General features: G+C 56.4%; 1 protein-coding gene across 10 annotated transcripts in view; it reads right to left on the minus strand.

Annotated features, from left to right (window-relative positions):
- Nucleotides 1-1286: 1286 nt before the first annotated feature.
- The window catches only part of MEF2D (myocyte enhancer factor 2D), a 77860-nt gene continuing 56133 nt past the window's right edge, over nt 1287-23013 (minus strand). For 7 of the 10 annotated variants that reach the window (XM_071579575.1, XM_071579574.1, XM_071579577.1 and 4 more), the window contains 8 exons: nt 22451-22588; nt 18654-18864; nt 15932-15988; nt 10152-10342; nt 9782-9802; nt 6503-6632; nt 3113-3359; nt 1287-1667 (listed from right to left, as the gene is read on the minus strand). In XM_071579575.1, coding sequence (XP_071435676.1) covers nt 1337-1667; nt 3113-3359; nt 6503-6632; nt 9782-9802; nt 10152-10342; nt 15932-15988; nt 18654-18864; nt 22451-22588 — 1326 coding nt within the window. In that variant the 3' untranslated portion in view covers nt 1287-1336. The remainder of the gene's footprint in view (nt 1668-3112; nt 3360-6502; nt 6633-9781; nt 9803-10151; nt 10343-15931; nt 15989-18653; nt 18865-22450; nt 22589-23013) is intronic. The other 3 variants (XM_071579582.1, XM_071579584.1, XM_071579583.1) reach the window with 3 other exon arrangements.

A 23013-nucleotide genomic window follows, 5' to 3' on the forward strand; every position in this document is an offset into this window, starting at 1 on the left:
GCAGAGGGGACCAACATTCCAGAGGAGAGCGCCTGCAGGGAAAAAGCCCATCCCTAACACCTACACAGGTTGGGAACAGACCCTTCTGCTCCATATCCTCCAGCCCTGAGCTGGGTGCTGCATTTTGGGGTGGGGGCACCGACACCCATCCCTGGGAAACTTGCTGGAGCAAGTGGCAACATGAGGAAATTTCTTCTTTTTCCTTTCTCCTTCCACTAAATCACTGTGTCAAGACTCACCCTCACCTTTCTGAGGCCTAGAAACCTTCAGGCAAAATCCTAAAGGTTCATTATTTCAGTTGCAACCTTCAATAAAAAAATAATTTCTTCCCATTTTCTTGATTTAAAGCTTTGGCCCATGTGGGATGGGAATCCATTTTAAAAATGCTTTTATGGATGTTGCTTGGTAAATCCCACAATTTTCTTGGAAAAGCAGCACTAATGGACCCTCCCTCTGCACATCCACTTCACCCAGGCAAGGGCAAGGCTTTCTTGGGAAAGAGGAACTCCAGTGTTCCAGAGACCCTGGTCAGAAATGGTGGAGACTCCTGCTCTGCCAGGAAGGATGAAAGGATCCTGTCTGCATCCACTTGTCATGCAAACCAGATTAAGCCTTAAAAATCTGCCTCTTACTCCGGGGATGCAGCTTTCCAGCATCCAGGAGGCCCAAGCAGGCTGTGGATGCAGCTGCACCCCGTTTCATACCAAAGCCAGGCTCTCCTTGAACCTCTCAGCCTCCCTGTCCAGCTGGTTCAGGAAAACTGGTGTAGGAAAAGCGTTTTTGAGGAAAACTGGTGTCTGCCAAACCCTTCAAGCTTTTGGAGAGCTGATCATGTCTGAACTGCCTCTTCCTGCACAGGGACCCAGGAGTGAGTGCCTGGGCAGGGGTGAAGGTGCATTTTGGGGGTGCCCTGTCTGTCCCCAGACCCTGTCCTGCTGCAGGCGCTCTGCCCAAGGGATACGGTCCCACTTCCCAGGGGGGTCTCTCCGGCCAGTGGGCACCACCTGCCCGGCCCACCCGCCCGCGGGGGAGCATCCCCAGAGGCTGCTGTTTTTGGCGAGGACACAGATGTTCCACTCCAGTGCCCCGTTCCCACACACGCGGCTGTTCCCGAGCCTGCGGCCGCGGCCAAGGAGAGCCGTATGTACTGCGTGCGTCGCCTGCTGCGCTAGAATGAATGCCTACAAAATCCTAAAGCTATTTCTCAGGCAGTTTATGATAACTTCCCCCCACCCCAGCCCATCCCCATCACCCGTTTCACCCCCCCCCGCCCCTCCCGCCCCCTCCCCACGGCCCCACCGGAGCCGGCGGCGCTCCCAGGGACAGCAGGGCCCCGTTATGTGACCCAGGTATCCAACCGCATGCGCTTTACGGAGGGGCTCTCCCCCTCGGGCTCGCTGGTGGGTCGCAGGAGCCCCAGGGAGGAGCCGAAATCGGGGCGGGCGGGGTCGTCCCGCTCGCTGCTGCCCTCGTAGGAGCTGGTGTTGCTGCTGAGGCTGTCGACGGGCGAGCGGCCGGTGGGCTCGTGCCGGGGCTGGTGGGGGAAGGTGCTGAGCGGGGTGGCAGTGTTCCTCTCCCGGTTGGGCGAGACGGGCTCCGACTTGATGCTGATGTTGGGGTTGGTGTTGACAGTCAAAGTGGTGGTGTGGGACAAGTGACTCCCTTGTCTGGGCGTCCGGAAGGCAGAGGAAGAGGTTGGGAGAGGAGGAGGAGGAGGAGGAGGAGGAGAAGGAGGAGAGCAGAAGGGGAAGGAGGGGGCGTAACAGATGAAAAAATAGATAATGGGAAATCTCTCATTATTAGCTTTTTGGCAGCCTTTTACCCTCCAATCCACAGAATCCAGAACCTGCACATCTCACAGCCAAGTGAACACAGGATTATGAACCTGGATTAGATTATTAATCTGGATTCATAATTAGAATTATGAATCATTATGACTCCAGAATACATGAACTGTGCACTGACCAGGATGCATCACTGCCAGCCTGGGATTAGATCCACAGAACCCTGTGAGCAGCACCCATCCTTCCCCAGCACCCTGTGATCCAGCCCCGATCCCACCCACCATCCTGAAGCAGCAGGAGAGGGACAGGCTGTGACATCCCTGTCCCATGGATGTCCCTATGGCTCTGCCCCAGCATTCCCATGGGCTGCACAGACTTGGTGGAGGGCTTTGCTCCGAACTGAGAAACTTCTCAACCTCTTTACTACAACCCAAAATTTCACCCAGACTTTCCATATTGGTGCAGGAGGTCTGGGTGGCTGCTGGGGAAGCTGCTGCCCTGCCGTGGCTGGAAAATGTGCTCCAAGCAGTGAGGAAATTCACTGAACTCTCTGTACAACAGCCTAGTCTAGTCCATCCACCCCTCCCTCCTTCTGTCTATCCATCCATTTCTCCATCCATTCACCTGGCACTTCATGCTGCAGATACCAGAGTTTATGACTCAGTGACTGGGGCAAAGTCACTGATGCCCCCTCTTCAATTCTTGCCTGTTTTTGTCCCACACCCTCAGTGTGATCACAGGCTAGTTGCTTAAATCTTTATTTTTGCCAAGTACCTTGGTGTGTGGATGCTTTATTTCAGACTAAAAGAAAATCCCCTTCAGAAAACCTCCTCCAATATGCAAGTTTTGTGTTTTCTTCCCTGGAGAAAAGCAATCCATTTGCAATACTAAAAGCCACCTTCTTCCTACACCAGCAGGGCAGAATTCCAGACACTTCATCCTGCAACTTCTGTCTCATCTAACACTGCCTCTGGCTGGATCTCATGCCCCCCAGGTGAGAGCAGGGAGCAATCCTGCTGTGGACAGGTAGCAGGACACAGCTCTTGGAGCATCCTCAAGTGTGCTGTCACCCTGATCACAGCTGGTGACTCTGGGTCACTCCTACCAAGGCAGGGACAGGACACCCCAAACTTCCCAAGCTGTCTGGGGTGGCTCCTTCTGCAGCTGCTTCTACCCCCAGAAACACAGCGTGGACCACTGAGGCCCAGCAGTGGGAGGCCAGAGAACCCATGGAGGGTTCTGCAGGTTTGGCACCTTGGAGGAATTCCCCATTTCACTCTTTGTTCTTACAGCCTCGGGCGAGCAGCCCTGGAACCCGTTTCACTTACATTAAGTTTCCTAGTGACACAGGGACCAGGTGCTGCTGCTGCGGCTGCTGCTGCGGCTGCTGCTGTTGTTGCTGCTGTTGTTGCTGTTGCTGTTGCTGCTGCTGCTGCTGTTGCTGTTGTTGCTGCTGCTGCTGCTGCTGTTGCTGCTGTTGCTGCTGCTGCCAGGCAGAGATGTTGCCAAGGGACAGCCCTCCAGGTGAGCTGAATGCTGGCAGCGAGGACAGCTCAGCGCTCGTCAGCTGATAATCTGGAAGAGAAGGAGCCCTTCAGTCATTTCAATGTCAAACCTGCTCCCACAGTGCCCTGAGCACTGCGAGAAGATGGAGACCTGCAAGAGACACAAATACACATATGGAATATCAGCTCATGCTGCGAGTGCCACAGGGATGCTGGCTAGGGGACAGAGCTCTTGGTTGGAATCACAGAATCACAGTTAGGTTGGAAAAGACCTCTGAGATCATCAAGTCCAGTCTATGGCCAAACACCACGTCAACTAGACCATGGCACTATGTGCCATGCAAGGCACCTTTAAAGGACATCTAGTCCAACTTGCAGGGACACCTTCCACTATCCCAGGTTGCTCCAAACCCCATCCAACCTTGCTAGGGATGGGGCAGCCACAGCTTCTCTTGTCAACCTATGCCAGTGCCTCAGCACCCTCAACATAAACAATTTCCTCCTTATATCCGGTTCTCTTCTGGCCTCAAAGCTAGCAGGACCCTCCACATCCCAAATGTCACCACTGTCCCCCAGGCACAGCAGTGGCAGGGGCAGCCCCGTGGTACAGCTGTGTCCAGCTTCCCCCAGGAAGGACCACAGGTGTGTGAGACACCCCCAGAGCCACCCTCCAGCTGCGTGTACAAAGACACACATTTCTTACCCTCCTGACAGCTGGTGAGACCCACCCATATCTGAAGCATCATTGCCTGTGCCTGGGGCATCCCCACCTCTACCTTAGGCACCTTAACCTGTACTTGGGGCACCTTCACCCATACCGGGGCATCCCCACCTGTGCCTCGCACACCTTCATCTGAGGTATCTTCGTCTGTGCCTGGGGCATTCCCCATGTGTACCTGGGGCACCCCCACCTGTACCTGGCGCATCCCCACCTGTGCCCGGGGCACCTTCACCCATACCTGACATCCCCACACATGTGGTGTCCCGCGTGACAGCAGGGGGCGCTCCCCACCCACCGTGGGGACACGCAGCTGTCACCGCGTCCCCCGCCACGGGCACCCCACATCCCGGTACCATCCCACGCTTGCAGGACGATGCCCTTCCTATACAGGACCTCGGGAACATACTAAATGGGGAGCTGCTCATACCAGGGAGGAATTTTACAAAGGGTGGGAATGACGAGGGGGAAAAGCAGGGGCAAAGTGCTGCTCCTCCCCGAGATGGTCAAACCTTGGTTGACCACGTCATCGCCTGACAAAGACAGCACCGATCCGCAGAGCTGATGGAACCCTCCCCGTGCCTCTCCCTCTCCCTTTCTCTCTGTAATTTTGGGTGTCTCGTGGTTTCAGCAGTCCCCACCCCAGCAGTGCACACAGAGGTGGCTGTGCTGGTGCTGAACTGCTGCCAACGCCGCCGGCAGGTCCCCGGCACACCCCACCCGATGTCCCAGAACGTGGTTCCCTGCCCCACTCTGTCCTTCACCCCCCACACCGGCCCTTCTGGTTTGGGAGCTCCAGACACCCACTGGTTACAGTGGCCGCCCCTGCAGCCCCACCAGGGCTGGAGCTGGAGCCTGTCCGGATCACAGAGCTGGGAATGGTTGGGTTTGACTGTATTCAGCTGCAAGGGCATATAACTCTGGCCAGGGAGCAGCTTGGCACAACTGCACCAGCCTGAAATCCAGACAATTCCCACCCAATTAACAGGTAAGTCCTGGAAAGAACAAGTGGAAATGCTCCAGGTTGAGAGTTTGCTCAGGGTATCTGCACCCCACAGTGACCTACAAGATGATCACCTTGGCAGCATCACAGGAACATGGAATTACATAGGCTAGAAAAGCCACCCAAGACCATCGAGTACAACCATTCCCCCAGCACTGCCAAGGCCACCACTAAACTCATGTCCCCAGGTGCCACATCCACACATCTATTAAATCCCTTCACAGATGGTGACACTGCCTCTGCTCTGGGCAGCCTGTTCCAATGCCTGACCACCTCTACCACGATGAAATTTTCCTGAATATCCAACCTAAACCTCCCTCGACATAACTTGAGGCCATTTCCTCTTGTCCTGTCACTTGTTACCTGGGGGAAGAGCCCAACATCCACATGTCTCCATCATCCTGACAGGGAGTTGTAGAGAGTGAGAAGAGGCCCCTTTTCTCCAGGCTGAGCCTCCCCAGCTCCCTCAGCCATTCCTTGTGTTCAAGATGGTTCACAAATCGAGGCAATTCTCACCCAGTTAACAGCACAGCCCTGGCAGAACAAGTGGCAACACTCCAGGCTTGGAGTTTGTACCCTATAGTGATGCCCCACACACTCCTCCCACCACAAACCCCTTGGCACTGTTGGCGTTCAGGCAGGAACAAGGCTCTGCCCGTGGTCAACTGTGAGAGAAAATAACTACACAGAGCCGGAATTCAGCCCCCTCTGCCCTGAGCAGCAGCACAGGGCTCAATTAAAACCTATTTGAGGACTCTGGCTGTGCCCAGCCTGGCTGGTGAACCACAGGGCCAACTCCAGCTGCCACGCAGGGACAGGAGCCCTGTCACGCACAACCAGCATCTTCACGGCTACACCTACTAATTAGGAGAGGGAGTTCCCAACATGCCTGTTCAGGGTTCTTCCAGACAAGCAGCTTTTTACATTTTTTCAGACTTTCCTCTGAGCCAGAGCAAGCTACACAGAGAACCAGCAAGTCTTCAGAGTTTTCAGGGAGGTCTGACAGGTGCCAGATGAACAATCCCTTTGCTTGGGCAACTGCACTGTCACCATTGCCTCGGGCTGGCTTGAAACCCACCAGGCTGAATCAGATGTGCCTACAAGCAGGCTGGTTTGCATTCTTCCCAAACTTTTGGGGGCCTATGCTCACTGTCATTAAGCCCCTATTACAACATCCCCCTGAGCTTTTGAGAGCCTGGGGATGGGTGTAGCTGTAATTAGCATCCACTTGCACAGTACAATGGGCTACAGCAGGACAGGACCAACCCCCACAGCCCTTCTGGCTACAACAGTGAGCTCTCAGCATTTATATAATGACTTCCCTCTTGAGTTTAATCCTGTGGAATCCTTGGACTCAACCGTGTCTTGCAGCAGCAAGTTCCACGAGCAAGAACGCAGCTGCTCGGAGGGCACGGGCACATCCCTGCAGCAGCACATTTCCTCTCCTGTTAACTCACCCAGTGGAGAGCTCTAACCTGGCCGCTGCTCTCACCTGTGTTGTAGGCTGTGGGCATGGCAGAGAAGGGCAGTCCCTGTGTCAGCAAACTTGGAGTCGCCACGGAAACAACTGGTGTGGTCAGAGAGTGAGTTGCTTGGGAGACACCCAACCGCTGTGTGTTCTGCTGTGGGAACAAATGGGGAGGGAGTTAAAACACAGATGGCTGCACTCTGTCATCTTTATGGGCTGTGGCCCCCTCAAGACCCACTGGGCATGCACTGGGGCTGAACACAGAGAGTGTGGGACAAGCAGGACTGATCCTCTGGCCATTCCATATTGCAACAAGCAAAGTGGAAACCGCACCAGATGCTGACACTCTGGACCTTGTGACACTCATCTGCAGGTCACTTCGCCCTGGGACCCCTTCCTGCCCAGGACTGGGCCTCATCCACCAGGACCAGTCATGTCCCTGCATGGGTGGTAGGGCAACATCAGCAGGATGCCTCAGACTGTTCCTCACTGTTTTCCAGAGGTTGTGTGTGAAGTTTGAAGGAGCGACAAAGAGACCACCGGGATCGTCTGGGGCAATGCAGAGCCAACACATGCTCTTCCCTGCATCTCCAGTGGCCAAGAACAAGCCCCTGCCTCAAGGGAAGCTTGGGATGCTGAGCATCAGCCTCAGGATTTTGAAGGGACTCTGGTATTCCTAAATTTGAAGTCCAGTGCTCAGCAACCTGCCAGCTCAGTGCCCTCACAAGGTTTTGGTGACTCAGGCATTAGCAGGTCCACTGTGGAAAAATTCTGCCCTTGGACCAGTGCACGACAGACTCCCACCGTGGTTTTCCATGCAGTTATGTGGGTGGATCTACAGGTCAGATTCAGCCCTGTTTACAAGGCAGATAATCTGGGCTGTCTCTGCTGATCTGATTTAAATCAGACTCAAGAGGCTTGACTCTAATCCGAAGCACCCCAGCACACGTCATCCTGTGAAGACTGGGGCAGTGCCCAGCTTAAATCATGCCTGGCACGAGGCTGGCTGTGCCCCCAGCACACAGCGAGGAGCCTTTCTCCAGCACCGAGGGCTCCCAGAGCCTTGGAGGGCTGGGCATTGACCATGTAATGCTTCATGGCCATGAGGACTCTCCTGGGATAAGGCTGGAGGCTCCAACACTGCCCTGGCCACCTGCAGAGGGTGACAGCACCTGGCTGTGCTGGATTTGCATGCCCTGCGCCCACACACTGCCCAGCCTGCAGGTCCCTCCTGCCGCCCAGGGAAGACGATTACCAGGGCTCTAATTGCTAAAGCCCTGGGCTCTAGGAGTGGGTTTTCCTGGCATGCATCCTGCTGGCAGCCACCCTCAGCCGTGCCCACTCCCATGGGTTAAGGACATGGCAGAAATGCCTTCAGAGAGGGCAGGACCCAGCCTCGTCCCTCTCTTGCCTCTACTAGACCCCAAGCCACCCCAGCGGGATGCCTTTTAGAGCCCCAACCCCTCTGCCCCTTGCTCTGGAGCTCTGCAGCTTTCCCAGGAGAGCAGAGGCACAGGGATGAGTGCAGCCAGGCTGGAGGGCTGGGCTGGTGGGACACAGGCTGGGCCAGGTGTACCAGCCCTGGGAATCCCTGTTATACTCTGGGGTGAATGCAGGGATGTCATCCTGATTTTCACCCCAAATCATGCAGGAAACAGTGTGCAAGCAGCTCCCCACCCCGTGCCACTCACACTCCATGCCCACACATGGTGCTGCCATTCTGGCTGGCACCAAACCATGCACATGCTCCCAGGGAGCCCATGGTGTGTTGCTATGGGCTCTACATGGATCCTGTTCCCCCTGGAATGTTAGGAGTGTGGAGAAAAATGGGGAGACGCCTGTCTGCCCCCTCTAAAGGAGCAGAGCATGCTCAGAGCCCAAAGCTGCAGCAGCAGGGCCAGAGATGGCACAGCTGGGGCTGCAGGCAGAGGCTCCAGGCAGAGTGGCAGGACTCAGCAGAGGGGCCACTGACTCATCCTGCTGCCACCTGGAAAGAGGTGGGAGCTGCCATTTGGAGGGAGGATCTGGTGTGTAGGTTGAGCAACATGGAGGGAGAAAATCTGGGGAGAAGGTTAACAGGGGGGCATCTGAACTGGGCAGGAAAGGGATTGGCAGGGACAAGGCTCCACATTCCCCTTCCTTATCCAGCCGTGCCCATGTCCCTCTCCTCCACTGCCCACATTTTGTCACCCTCCATCTCCCCACTACCACCTCAGCTGGGGAGAGGATGTTCTTCACTCCAGGCAAAATCCCGCCGGGTTAGCTCAGACCAACAATTAAAGCTGTTAATGCCATCCTGGTGGATTTTTGCCTAAAGCTGCTCCAGTGCAGAGCCAGGGAACGCCTTGGGCAGTGGGAACAGGGATGAGCAGATGGGGAGGTGGCAAGTGACTGCTCTCCCTCTGCACATAGGAAAACCAAGGCAGGGAGGTGCTGGGAGGGGGCAAGCAGGAAGGGTTTGGGGCCACAAAGAACAGCAGAATCCACGTCTGCCAAAGCCCTGGCCCATCCTTGCCCTGGCCAAGAGTGTCTCCTTGCAGGCTGCCAGAAGGATTGGCTTACTCCTGTGTTTTGGAGAGCTTTTCTCTGGCTGTGAGCTGCATCCTGCAGCAGCTCTCGCCCTTCCCTCGCTGTGCTGACCTGTCGCCCATCTGCCCTGCACCAGAATAGCAACAGAGCAGAGTGAATCATTGCCACAAACAAGGTGGCATTCACTTTGCTGGCAGGAAGAGGGAAAAAAAGCCATAAAAATAACACGGAAAACTGCCCCGTGCACAAGGGAGGTTTAGGGAGTGCACCAGCCAGCCAGTGGATTTACACAGGCTTTAAATAATATCCTTAATATGGGAAGAGCCTGATTTACTCCCTGTCTCTCATGTGCTGACAATGGGCCAGGTCTTCCCGTGCTGTAACTGTGGTGGCTCCAGCAAAGCCCACGGGGCAGGCCCAGGCCAGTGGAGGTGCCCAGCCTGGCTACACAGCCCTCAGAGGGACCCTGGCTGACCTCCCTGGGGGGACCAGCACAGATCTTCTGGCCTTGGTGGAGAAACAGGCACTTTACAGCTCATGTCAGCTCCTCCTTTTCCATAGGGAACCAGATGTTCCTAAAAGTGATTTCCTGAGTTAGAACTGGATATATGCTGGTGCCCACACCCCATTGCTTTCCCAACAGAGGGCAAAAGAGCCAATGGCCACCTCTCTGCATGCTCCACACCTCTGCCAAGCCAGGGCAGGCTGCGGGGACCAGGGGGACAAGTGGCGCACGTCCCACCCCACTGCCATGCACACTCAGAGGGAACTCACCAGAGCCAGGTGGTCCTCGGTCTGCCCGCAAGAGAACAGGGAGAGAACCGAGAGGCACCGTTAACTTGAGCGCCCCGTGCCCGCCTCACCCCGCGCTCGCAGGTACCGCACCCTCGCCTCCACGGGGCATTGAGGAGTGAGAGCGGTGCCCAGCACAGGGTTTGCACCATCCAGCGTGGTGCAGACAGGAATCCAAGCCTTCCTCCTCAGATCTTCCCACCAGCATGGCCCCAGCCAGCTCCCTCTACTACTGCACGGAACAGGTGCTGCACAGCCTGTGCTCCAGCACCAAGTCCCTCTGTGGCCTGTCCACTAGCAGGGGATCCTGTCCCACCCCACCTGGTGTCCCAATGAACCCACAGGCACTCACCAGGTGGTGCATCAGCCCCTTCCCGCTCTGCGAGGTGATCACACGCAGGTCTGGCTTGCGGCTGTTGGCAGCGAGCTGCGTCCCATGTGAGGGCGGTGGCGGGGACTTGGCTGGGATGATCTTGCCCAGGCTGCTGCCATTGGACACAGGAAGGAGACCCGGAGAGGCTCGGGCACTCACATAGCCATTTCCTGCACAAAAATGGGTGACACAGAGGAAGGAGGTAAATACGTGGTGATGGTGAATGCACAGCAGTGAAAGGACTGCAATGGTGAGTGCATGGCAGTGAATGGGTACAGACTGAAAGAGGGGACACTTAGGCTGGATATTATAATGAAATTATTCATTATGAAGGTGGTGAGATACTGGAACTGCTTCCTCAGGAAAGTTGTGGATGCCCAAAGACCAGACAAGGCCTTGAGTGACCTGTTCTAGTGGGAGATGTCCCTGCCTATGGTAGGGGGATTGGAATTAGATGATCTTTAAGGTCCCTTCCAACCCAAATCATTCCATGATTTTTTGATTCTACGAATGCATGGCAGTGGGGAATGCATGGTGACAGGGAATACATGGCAGTGGTGAATGCATGGTGGGAAATCCATGGTGATGGTGAATGCATAGCTGTGGATAAGCATGTGCACGGCAGGCAGTGTCACAGTGGGGCTCCACAGATGCTCCTCCCTTGGAGAGCAGCACCTCATTCCCCCAGGCTCCCCAAAACACTCCCACATTCAGGCAGGCTCACCCTGCATGCTGAGGACAGGGCAGGCAGTGGCCCTGAGCCTCCAGCACCCAGGGCAGCTCCTCAACCTGCAGGAACTTCCCCTTGTTCCTGGAGTAACACCCAGTACATCTCAGAGACCTGATCAGAGGCTCTTTACATGCTCTGGCCAGGCACTGTGGCCATGGTACATTCATTTCTAAGGTCTCTTTATGGTACTGGAGAAGCAAAAAGGGGCTGTGGTTCTGTGAGGACTCATTTCACTGCTCCCAGTGTCCCTTTGAAGATCTGAGGTTCCTTCCTCCTCCTCCTGCTGCCCCACATAAGGATTTTATGTGCAAAGAAGGGGGAAAAAAAGAAGAAAGGAAAGGAAGAAAAAAAATTAAAAAGGAAAAGATTTGATGAACATCAGGAAAGGAATAAATTGGATCAGATTACTGTTCTGATGAGGGTTGTTTTTTTTTCCTGAATAGGCCCCAAAGATAGAAAGGCGTTCAGCAATCACCAGGATTCAGCCCTCATATTCATTGCACGTTAGACCAGGAAAAATAGGTCGCTGATTGCATTATTAATCACAGCTACCATTGCGCTGCATCTGCATTTCAGCAGGCGGCTGTGGCAGTGACGCCGCGGCGTGCGGGGGCCGAGTGCCAGCCGCTGCCTCTCCAGAGCTGTGCCAGGGCTGGACGCAGCAGGGATGGGGTGAACCAGGCACAGGGGACAGCTGAGCTCCCTGGGAGCCGTGGGTCTGATCCCACTGATGCCACCAGGGCCAGCAGGTGCTGCCCCACCAAGTGCCTGGCAGCTGCCATCAGGGTTGCTTGTGGTGGACAGGCTGCTACAGGCTGGTAACTCCATTGTCCATGTCCCTGATGGAGGGAGGGGACCAGCTTTCCTGTCCTCAGCAAGGTGTCCTCCAGTCTCATAGAATCATAGAACCGACTGGGTTGGTAAAGACCTCCGAGATCATCAAGTCCAACCCTTGCTCCAGCACCAGTCCCTTTACCAGATCATGGCACTCAGTGCCACGGCCAATCTCAGCTGAAAAACCTCCAGGGATGGGGAATCCACTCCCTCTCTGGGCAGCCCATTCCAATCCCTGAGCACTCTCTCTGCAAAGATTTTTTTTCTGATCTCCAATTTCAATTTCCCCTGGCAGAGCTTGAGCCCATTGTGTCCCCTTGTCCTATTGCTGAGTGCCTGGGAGAAGAGACCAATTCCCACCTGGCTAGAACTTCCCTTCAGGTAGTTCTAGACAGTGATGAGGTCTCCCCTGAGCCTCCTCTTCTCCAGACTAAACCACCATGAGCAGCCACACATGAGGCCTGTGCCTGGGGCATCAGGTCCCGGTACCTCCATGCACCATGAGCTGGCAGCATCCCATTCATAAAGCCACTGGCTTTCAGATTTATTAAAAACAAAGGTGCAGAAATTCCCTAGGTGACCTTCACTACCCACAGTGCCACTGGCCATGGATAAGCCTAAAGAAATGTGAAATCCCTTGATATTCTCCTTCCCAAGCTGGCACTGACATGGGTGCACACGTAGTGATCCCTGTTTGAGGCATGCCACACTATCGTGTGCATCACTTGGGGTGTAGATCAGGGTGGCCCCTGTGCTGGAGGGGAGCTGGTTTGGGTTCCAGTGCTGCCACTCACCCCCAAAGTTGGGTGGCCTTGAGCACTGCCATCACCGTGTCCACCCAGCCTGGATCCAGCCATTCTGGTGGGCCAGAGAGAGAAGGGCTGCACTCCTGCCAGGATTTCCCAGTAAAGGGCACCCCACCAAAAAATAAAATGGGTCTAGAAGTGAAGCATTCTGGGCTGCCTCTGCATCACCCCAGTGTGCATTTGAGAAGAGTCAGGGACAACCAGGGTTCAGCATCCCCTCCCCAGGGCAGGCGGGGTGGGCTGGGTGCTGCATCCCGAGGGCGGCACACGCTGTGGTGCATGGGCAGGACGCAGGGATACAGCCGGGGTACTGCTGGGATACAGCCAGCATAGAGCTGGGGTACAGCTGGGATACAGCCAGCACAGAGCTGGGGTACAGCCGGGGTACAGCTGGGATACAGCCAGCACAGAGCTGGGGTACAGCCGGGGTACAGCTGGGATACAGCCAGCATAGAGCTGGGGTACTGCTGGGATACAGCCAGCATAGAGCTGGGGTACAGCCGGGGTACCACTGGGATACAGCCAGCACAGAGCTGGGGTACAGCCGGGGTACAGCTGGGATATAGCCAGCATAGAGCTGGGGTACAGCCGGGGTACAGCTGGGATACAGCCAGCACAGAGCTGGGGTACAGCCTGGATACAGCTGGGATACAGCCAGCATAGGGCTGGGGTACAGTCTGGATACAGCTGGGATACAGCCAGCATAGGGCTGGGGTACAGCCTGGATACAGCTGGGATACAGCCAGCATAGGGCTGGGGTACAGCCTGGATACAGCTGGGATACAGCCAGCATAGGGCTGGGGTACAGCCTGGATACAGCTGGGATACAGCCAGCATAGGGCTGGGGTACAGCCTGGATACAGCTGGGATACAGTCAGCATAGAGCTGGGGTACAGCCGGGGTACAGCTGGGATACAGCCAGCACAGAGCTGGGATGCAGATGGGGTACAGCTGGGGTACAGCCAGCATAGAGCCGGGGTACAGCCTGGATACAGACGGGATACAGCCTGGATACAGCCGGGATACAGCTGGGGTACAGTCGCGGTACAGCCGGCATAAGAGCCGGGATACAGTTGGGATACAGCTGGTGTAGAGCTGGGGTACAGCCGGGATACAGCTGGCATAGAGCTGGGATACAGCTGGGGTACAGCCAGCATAGAGCCAGGGTACAGCTTGGATACAGCTGGGGTACAGGCGGGATACAGGCGGCATAGAGCCTGGAAACAGCCGGCACAGAGCGTGGAAACAGCCGGGATACAGCCGCCATAGAGCCGGGATACAGCCAGGCCTGGATATAGCCGAGATACAGCCAGGATACAGCCGGCATAGCGCCGGGATACAGCCGGGATACAGCCGGCATCGCTGCAGGATCCGGCCAGAGGCACCCGCAGCTGATGACTCAGAGGCAGCAGGTGATCACTCAGTGCTGCAGAGACTGCAAGGGAGGAGGAGGAGGAGGAGGAGGAGGAGAAGGAAGAGATGTCCCAGGTATCTGAAAACCGAAAGCGCAGCGCCAGAGCCAGAGCCGGAGCCAGAGCCACGCTCCGCTCCTTGCGGCCGCGCCGGGAGCCCCGGAGAGGGGTCCGGGGACAGCGGGAGGTCCGGGGCTGGCCCCGGCCGGGCTGTCCCTGCTCCTCACGCCCGTTTCCTGCAGTGGCAGCAGGAACGCGGGGAATGCTCCGGTGACGTCAATGCTGACATTCAGGGGCCATGCCAAGCTCGGCACTGCCACGGCTGCTCCCGACAGCTGACGTGGGGGCGGCTGGGGGGGAGAGGGGCCGCCGAGGTGCCTCGGCACGACGGCCCCTTCCCTCTGTCCTCGAGGAGCAGCAAAGCTCCGTGCTGGGCACTGCGAGGCCCTGGGGAGGTGCAGCCCCACAAACCGCCCTGGCAGGGTTTGCTCTGGAGGCACAGCTGGGAAGAAATCACAGAATCATAAAATCATAGAATGGATTGGGTTGGAAAAGACCTCCGAGATCATCAAGTCCAACTCTTGGTCCAACTCCAGTCCCTTTACCAGATCATGGCACTCAGTGCCACGGCCAAGCTCAGCTGAAAAACCTCCAGGGATGGGGAATCCACCCCCTCTCTGGGCAGGCCCTTCCAATGCCTGAGCACTCTCTCTGCAAAGAATTTCTTCCTGATCTCCAACTTCAATTTCCCCTGGCAGAGCTTGAGCCCATCGTGCCCCCTTGTCCTATTGCTGAGTGCCTGGGAGAAGAGACCAACCCCCACCTGGCCAGAACTTCCCTTCAGGCAGTTCCAGACAGTGCTGAGGTCACCTCTGAGCCTCCTCTTCTCCAGGCTAAACACCCCCAGCTCCCTCAGCCTCTCCCCACAGCACTTGTGCTCCAGTCCCTTCTCCAGCCTCTTCTCTGGACCTGCTCCAGCTCCTCAATATCTTTCCTGAACTGAGGGGCCCAGAACTGAACACAACACTCAAGGTGGCACTGTCACGGCTGCTGCCCAGCACAAGGAATAGACTATTCCCAGGAGTGGCTGTGGTGCAGGGCACAAGGATGGGCAGCCACAGCGCTGCTGATCCACAGCTGGAACAGCCCCATCCACACAACCGGTGGGACCTGGCTCTGGTTTGGTTTTAATTGGGGCAATGTGGAATTTCACACTCCTCCTCTGTCAGCCGCAGCCCCACTGCAGAAACACCTGAAGGGGGTGAGGAGCCAGGCTGCTGGAGCAAAGCTGCCTGTGCCCTGGGTCGGACAGCACCCACCGTGCCAAGCCCAGCACTGCAGCCCGTGGCAGCCTCCCAGCAGGACCCGGCACCATCACTGGTTTTCTGGGCTGTGGCCACACCAGCGCCAGCCCGACGTCCTCAGCCCGCCGGCGACACACCCAGATGTGGGGATGGAGATGTTGTTAGTGCATTTTACAGCTGGGGAGCTGAGCCACAAGGCCTGAGCCTTGTTAGCACTGAGGCTCTCGCAGTGGAAAGGGATCTTAATGAGCTTTTTTCCTTGCAGTAAAGTGGTTTTATAAGGCCCAAGCATGAGGAGGAACTGGGTGTTAATTCATCACCCAAGATTGGGGGGAACTGGGTGCAGGACAAGGAGCTAAACCCAGTGCTGCCTAAATCCTGGTCCTTGGGGGTCACTTCCCTGTTCTTCAGCTCTCCCAGAGACCTAGGGGAGATGGACATGCCTCAGTCTCTGAGATCTTGACTGCAACCAGCACTGCACAAAAAGGCACTGGCCTGAAGCTCCACATGCCAACACCTCCCACTGACAATAGCAGCAAAATTTTCCCCAGGACTTCCCTATGGACTGGTGATGCTGAACAGTAAAGCAAAATCCTATGGGACACGTGGGGAAACCAATGGCAGGAGTGGCACACAGAACCCTGGGCACAGGGCTGAAAGGTTCCTCACTTACCCACAGGGCTCGGGCAGGCTCCATTTGTGTTGTTCAGGTCTCCCCCAAGCATTGCCCCTGCAAAGCAACCAGAAACACACGGTCACTGTCCCTGCAGAAACAGGGAGAGCATCCCTACTTTTTGGGGGCAGAAAGTGGGGGAGGAGCACAAAGGAGGAAAGCAGAGAAATGTAAGTAAGGGTTGCATTCCTAGGGAGAAAGTCCTGGGCAAAATGAGCAGCATTCCTGGTGATCAGGTTGGGAAACATTATCCAGGCAGATCCGTTTCCTTTGGGAAAGAGCCAGGCACACAGGAGCCTGCTCCAAAGGAGGCAGTTTGGAAAACACTGTGGCTATTTTGTTCCAAGCTCCCCTTTGGGGGACACAGGGCTGGTGCTGCCGGGGAAGAGAGCCCCAGCAGCACGACGTGAAACACTATCCCCCCTGTAATGTTCACGCCGAATGGAAACCATTCCTGTGCTGCCAGGACTCTGCTATGATCCGGCCTCCCACGGTCCCAACGCTTGGAAAGTGCCGCCACTCCCCACCAGGCCGGGAAAAACCAGACCAGAGGCCTTTTCATTCCCAAAAATCTGAACATTTGGCCTTGCCTGCAAGATCTGACTTCTTTCTGCCATCTTAGGGAGTTATTTCTTCAAGCCACCTATTCCCCAGCTGGGGCTGCCTGGCCACGCCGCAGGCGGCGATTGCGGCCAAGAGCCGGCGCGGAGGCTCTGAGGCTGCAACCACAGTCATCCCGGAGCCCTGGGCTGGGGAACGAGGAGCCTCCGATCCCAAACCCCACCTCTAACCACCACCCAGCCCTTCTCAACCCAGATGGGGGAACCTGAGACAGAAACCTTTATTCAGCCCATGGCTCTCGGCTTCAGGCTTGCAAGTGAGCCCCTGACAGCAGGAGAAGGGCGGGAGGGCTGAGCCATTGCCTTGCAGGGTAGCACAGTTGCTCCCCACATGGGAGCAGGACTGGACAGTGGCCCCTGAAACTGTACAGCTTGAGAAAGGGCAAAGTGACCCACAAAATGTGGCAGACGTGACACTACAGCACGTTCCCTTTAATAGACAGGGATGTAAAGCCAGATGTCCTGGTGCCTCCAAATTCCTGCAGGAGGGACCCCACCAGGGTTTTGGGACTGTGCCCTGCTGTGGGACTCCACTTGCATCCCAGCCCCCGGTGCCCATGCTGCTGAAGCAGGATCACTCCCTTGGGTGAGTGATGCCAACCCTACTGACAGCCCTGTACACCCCCTTGTCTGCCCTCCTCCCACCCCCGAGCCCATGGCACTCACCAGTGCCAAGGCACCCACCCAGCGCTTGCTGCATGTTTGCTTTGGAAACAACAGGCCCGGCTCCAGTGCAGTGCTAAAAAAAAAATCTAAGAAAAAAAGAGTTTTTCTAACATGCAAGGCCCTGGCTCCTATAAACAGGATTTCTTCCATGTCCCAGGCAGTGAGCGAATGAGACACAGATGGCTGGACTTGGAACACCTCTGCGCTCACAACCACAAAATGCTCCCCCTCAAATGAGCAGCGAGCGAGCTGGAAATGCCGAGCCCCCAGCGGGGTCTGCTTTACCACGGAGCCTCTTCTGTTCTCCTCCGAGGGGCCTGCGAGAGGGCAGGAGAACCCTGCAGCCAGAGTGGTGGCTGCCTGTGCCACAGGAGGGTCCTGCTGCCCTGCCTGGAGTGAAATGCTGCTCTATGGGACATGTCGTGGAACACAATGACCCTTGTCTGGGGTCTGGGGCCTCATCCTGATACCTGAGCACTCCAAGGCACCTCAGAGGCCCCCTGCAGGGAGAGCAGTGAGCAAACCAGCTGTCCCCAAATCACTGCTGCTGCTGCATTCCAGCCAGGCAATTCCCCATGCTCGCCCTGACCCACCACACAACCTGCTTCTGGAGGCATGCCCTGTCCCAGCCCTTCTCCCCAAATCCAACCCCTCTGCAGAGCCCACCCTCCATCCAGACGGTCACAGGCACCAGCTCTGCCATTTGCAGCCCGTGCAACTTTTACAGACCATCTGTGACACCCAAAATAGCAGGCAGGGGCTTTTCTGCAAGCTATTATTATTTATGATCACACTGCAGGAGAGCCGGGCTGTGGTCACACGTCGTCCCTGTCTCCACCCCACCACTGCAGGGGACACTGGTGACAACTCCTCTCCCCCACCCCACCTTACACCACCCATTGCCAGTCCCCACTGGAAATGACAGCTCCTCCAATCTGTCAGCAGAGCCACATGAGTAATCACTGGCGACCAACTGCAACCAGCCCGGCCCGACTCAGAACAGCCCTTTTTAGGCAGCAGTCCCATGTCACCAGAGTGCCACCAGCAAGCGGACGCGGGCAGCCACCCCCAAGGCTGGGAACAGCTCTGGGTGACTCATCTTGCGCTGTCCAACCTTGAAACAGATCCCTGCACAGATCCAGCTCTGAAAGAGACTTGGGTAAGGCAGGGGGTTGCCCTCAGTTTGGGACCAAGGCATAAACTGGAGGCATCGACCTCTGGCAGGAGGACAGCAGCACACATCCAGGAGCAACAACCCTTCCAGGCTGCTCCTGCTACCCATGGATGCTGGGACACAGTCCCCTGGGCAGGGGATGGAGGCAGCAGGGGTGACTCCTGCTACCTGGGGAGCCCCACGCTCGGTGCTGCATGGCCAGCCAGGCTCTGGGCAGAGAGGATGTGGAGGTGAGGGTGTGAAGGGTGATGGCGTGGCTCACCTGCACTGGCTGGCCGCTGTGGCAGCCCTGGGGACACTGTGTTCCTCTGCAGTGCTGGCTGCTGTGGAGACAGGAGCCGAGGGTCTGTCAGCGAGGAGGTCACCAGGGACTGGGTCACCAGAGAGCTGCCTGGGTTGCTGAACTGCAGCGTGTTTTGGTTGGTCACCGGCACCGTCACGGGCATGGCGAAGTTCGGAGCGGGCACTGCGGACTGAACAGAGAGCAGGGGGTAAAGGGCAGCCAGGGCCAAGTTCCTGCAGCACAGCAGCAGCAACACCCCCTGCTGATTAAGGGGGGACAGTTAGGGCCCCCAAACCTCCATCTCACTGCTGGCATGCACTGCTGTGCTTGAATCCACACTGGCCCTTCAGGGGAATGCACCAGAGCCCAGACTTCACTGGGGAACACCAGGAAGAGCAACGGGCTGTCCCCTTGGACACACCAGAACTCTGCAACCAGCTGTTTTGGACTCATTTACTCTCAGTGTGTTCAGGGCAGCCACAGAGGAGAGGCTGAGCACACCCCAGAGTGTGAAGGTGAGCAGCACATCCATGGCCTGCCCTCACCAGCACTAGGAGTGGCCAAGCTCAGCAATATCCTTCACCCCAAGCAGCCAGCAGGATTTTAGGAGGCTGTTCCTCAGCCAGTGGGGTGGGAAGAGCCCTCTAAGGATCCCAGGTTGGGCTGACACTGCTGCTGGTGGCTGAGCACCTGGGAAAGACTCGTTCTGCTCTGCACAGCCCCTGGGTCACACTGGGATCCATCCTGGCTCCTCTGGGAGCTGCTGGGAAGGAGGAGCTGACCCCAGGAAAGCGAGAGCATTGCTAAAAGCCCTATCCTTGGCCACAGGTCGAGGACCAGGTTCACCTACCAGTGTCCCCGTGGGAGCCAGACCCGCTGCGATTATCCTGGCTGTCTGTCTTATGTCACTGATTTGCTCTTCGTTAACAGGAGTCGGCACCTGCTTAGAGGCTTTAGCAGGGGCTTTGCTAAAGTCCCACTTTAATTTGCCCAGGGACACAGAAGCAGAGTAGCCTAGGTCTGGATGGGACCATGGCAGGGCCAGACCCAGTACCCCAGAGGTTGCACTGGTGAGGGCAGAGGGAGTTGAGAATCTCCCCACTGCAACTGGGGGATGCTGTCCTGTGGCCCCTTCCCCTCCAGAAATCTGCTCCTGGATGGATGCTGCTCCTTGGAGGCAGAGGGGAGGATGGCAGGAAGGAGTGGGACGCTGCTCACCCACTCCTCGCTGCCAGCAACCCTCCCCACCTGCCTCCCAAGGGCATCCTGTCCTTCAGAGATACCCCGGGGCTGCAGCCAAGCTGCGAGGACGGCAGCTCTGAGCCTGCGCTGCAGCACCACTCTGTTCACAGAGGCAGGGCTCAGCAATTCCCGCACTGCTGGGGAGAGCTTGAGCTCCCTCTGCTCAGCCCCACGACCTCATCCTGCATGGCAGCAGAACTAGAGGAGGAGGAGGAGGGTTTCTTGGGTATTGCATGAACACCAGAGCAGCGTTGTGTAACAAACCAAGTGCCAACACATCTGTGCACGTGCACGTCCCCAGGGAGGGGGAGAGGAAGAGCTAAACCCCCTCTGCATCACAGCATGAGCCACACCATGACAGAACCAAGAGGTGGATACACTGGCCGGAGAGCCGAGCTTCGCCTTAATCCAGCTCTCTCATTGCACCTGCAGACAAGCATCAGGCTGATGCTGTCCTGACGTGCAGCAACACACACGCAGGTCACCAGACCCCCTGCCCCAAGGAGGACACAACTAGGGACAGTGGTTTGCACATCGGTCCAAAATCTGGGGCACAAGATGCACACATCAGCCAAACTACAGGATTTCTGCTCTCGTTAGAAGCAAGGACAAACAACAGAGGCAGAAGCCCCGCCAAGGCCTCTCGTTAGCGGACACGGCTGTCATTAAGCTGCCCCGGCCACCCCACCACGTTAGTTCTGGTCACACACAAAACCAACCCAGCAGTTAAAATGGAAAAGCGTCTTCTTCAACCACACACGCTCCACCTGCACCGCTCGGCCCCTCGCTGCCAGGGAGGTTTAGTGGGGGAGCCAGATGCTACGCCCTGACTAGGAGCCACCCAGCACCTGAATGCCACCAGCCATAAGGACTTTGAAGCGTGGACTGTCCCTTTGGATTGGCATGTCTGGATGATGGAGCCTGCTGGGAGCCCTCCCTTTGCAGCAGACACATAGTGATGCTCAGCAGCCCCTGCTTCCTGAAGGGAAAGCTCAGGTGGCTTTTGGGCCTGTTCTGTGCCAGTGGCAGGGCTTGTGCCAGGTGCTAGGGAGGTGCATGTCCAGCTGAGGTTGTGTCCCCACACGACACAAGCACTGGTAGGGTGGACATCTGCTCTCCACTAGTGAGACCAGGGAGGATGAGGTAGATCCGAGCCTCACCAGAGCTAATCCTGCCCTGAACCCACCACTGGGGCTGGGCTCGCTGTCACAGCAGAGCTGCAAGTGACCATCACGTCCTGCATCCCACTCTCCTCCACCTCCCCTGCCCTCTCGTGTCTCAGGGCAGTTGCCCCATGCCCTCCACCCCAAGATGCAGGGGATGGAGATGCAGATTTTGGGGTCCCTGCAACGCTCCTGGAGCAACACAGTGCTGAGTCAGCAACATAAAACGCAGGGATTTCACAAGACCTACTTCCCAAGAAAATACAGAATTTTAACCTGTGGGGGTTTGCAATGCACAGGAGGGCAGATTATTTTGCATGGGGATATGCATGTCATTTTTGCTGTGCTGCATCCACCCCTGGAAAATGATCCTCCCTCCTGCTCCCACAGCATTAATTATGCCTGCAGCGACTCAGGGTTAATCCCCCCGAAAAGCCGTTGCCTGCATTGATAGTCTCTGCTCCCTTGAACTAACAACTAATTTGAAACATGTCCCCCTCCTCCTCCTGTCTCCTGACACAAATCCCTTTCAGCACTGTCCTGATGCCACCCTGGTGCCGGTGACAGCTCCAGGATCACAGGCTAAAACCTCCCTGGACTTCTGCCACGGCCACCAGCTGCCCCGAGGGCTTGGTGGATTTGGGGGGAATTACTGTGAAATAGCACAAACTGGGCCGAGCTCTGAAGGGATGTGAGGGGTTGGCCCCCACCACCAGCTCACATGGACATTGGGATCTTACCCCAAATAAAAATCTTTCTTTGGGGAGAAAAGAGCGTGAAAAAGGAGGCCCTAATTCAGTATTTGCCGCAGAGGAGGCAAGAACAGCAATATCCTCCTACACTGCTCAGCCAGAGCTAGGAAAGTTCAGGAATGCTGGAGCTAATGGGAACCGTTTTCCTAAGGGTGGGAAACAGGAGGGACCCTCAAGGCCCCTCATACACCTCACCCATCAGATCCGGGTGCATTCCGGGCTATGGGGGCTGCGGGCATCGGCTCCCAAGGCATGGCATGGCCCCGAAGCAAAGCCATGCAAAATCCATCCCCCCGTCACCTGGAGGCACCGGGGAGGGGATCAGGGGCTGCAGGCCACCAGCTACTCACTGCGAGCCGGTAACTCTGCATCATTTTATCAAACTCCTCATCAATCTTTTTATATTTCTCTTCCGTCTGCGGGGTCAGTGCAAACACTTCATCCCCTTCTGGGCTCTCGCACTCCCTGTGCTTCTTGTTCAGCGCCTGTTACGTGTGGGGGACACGGGGGGGTGTTGGGGAGGGAGCAGGGGATGAGGTTGGGAGGAAGTCAAACAGAAGAGAAACAAAACAGAAAAGAACATATAATGAAGGTTTTCCAGCCACAGGCAGGTACTTACACCGTATCGCTTGAACAGGATATCCAGATCCTCGCTGCCTTTGCGGTATTTATCCTCCATCAAAGGGCTCTGGTCTATGGAGTCGTCACCATCAGGCTCGGGGCTGTCACAGCCGTTAAAACCTTTCTTTCTTAATGTCTGAAAACACAACCGTGACAGTCTGAGATCCAGGAGTGGGGATGGGGAACATGGGCAGGTCCCCCCAGGGACATCCACCAGCCCGGATGAACCAGGACTTGCCCCTGTACAAATCAACACCATCGCCCCAAGATGCTGTTGACCTCAACAGGGTCAAAAAGTTCAGGATATGGACCCTGAGTTTTGATGACGTGTTGTCTCTAATTTAGGAGTTACAGCATGGGGAGGGATGAAGAGAAACTTCCTTGCTTTCAAAGGCTCTGTTTATGCCAGAGCTGAATTTGGCCCCACACCAGCTCAGACACATTCGTCACCTTCAAGTACCACAACATCATGAAAGGGAAATAGACCTTAATACTCTCTGCTCTCCTACAAAACCCAGGGAAAATCTGCTGATAAACAGAAAAATAAACCCCAAAATAATA

The sequence above is a fragment of the Pithys albifrons genome, chromosome 30 (assembly GCF_047495875.1).
Source record: "Pithys albifrons albifrons isolate INPA30051 chromosome 30, PitAlb_v1, whole genome shotgun sequence".
Taxonomy (NCBI): Eukaryota; Metazoa; Chordata; class Aves; order Passeriformes; family Thamnophilidae; genus Pithys; species Pithys albifrons.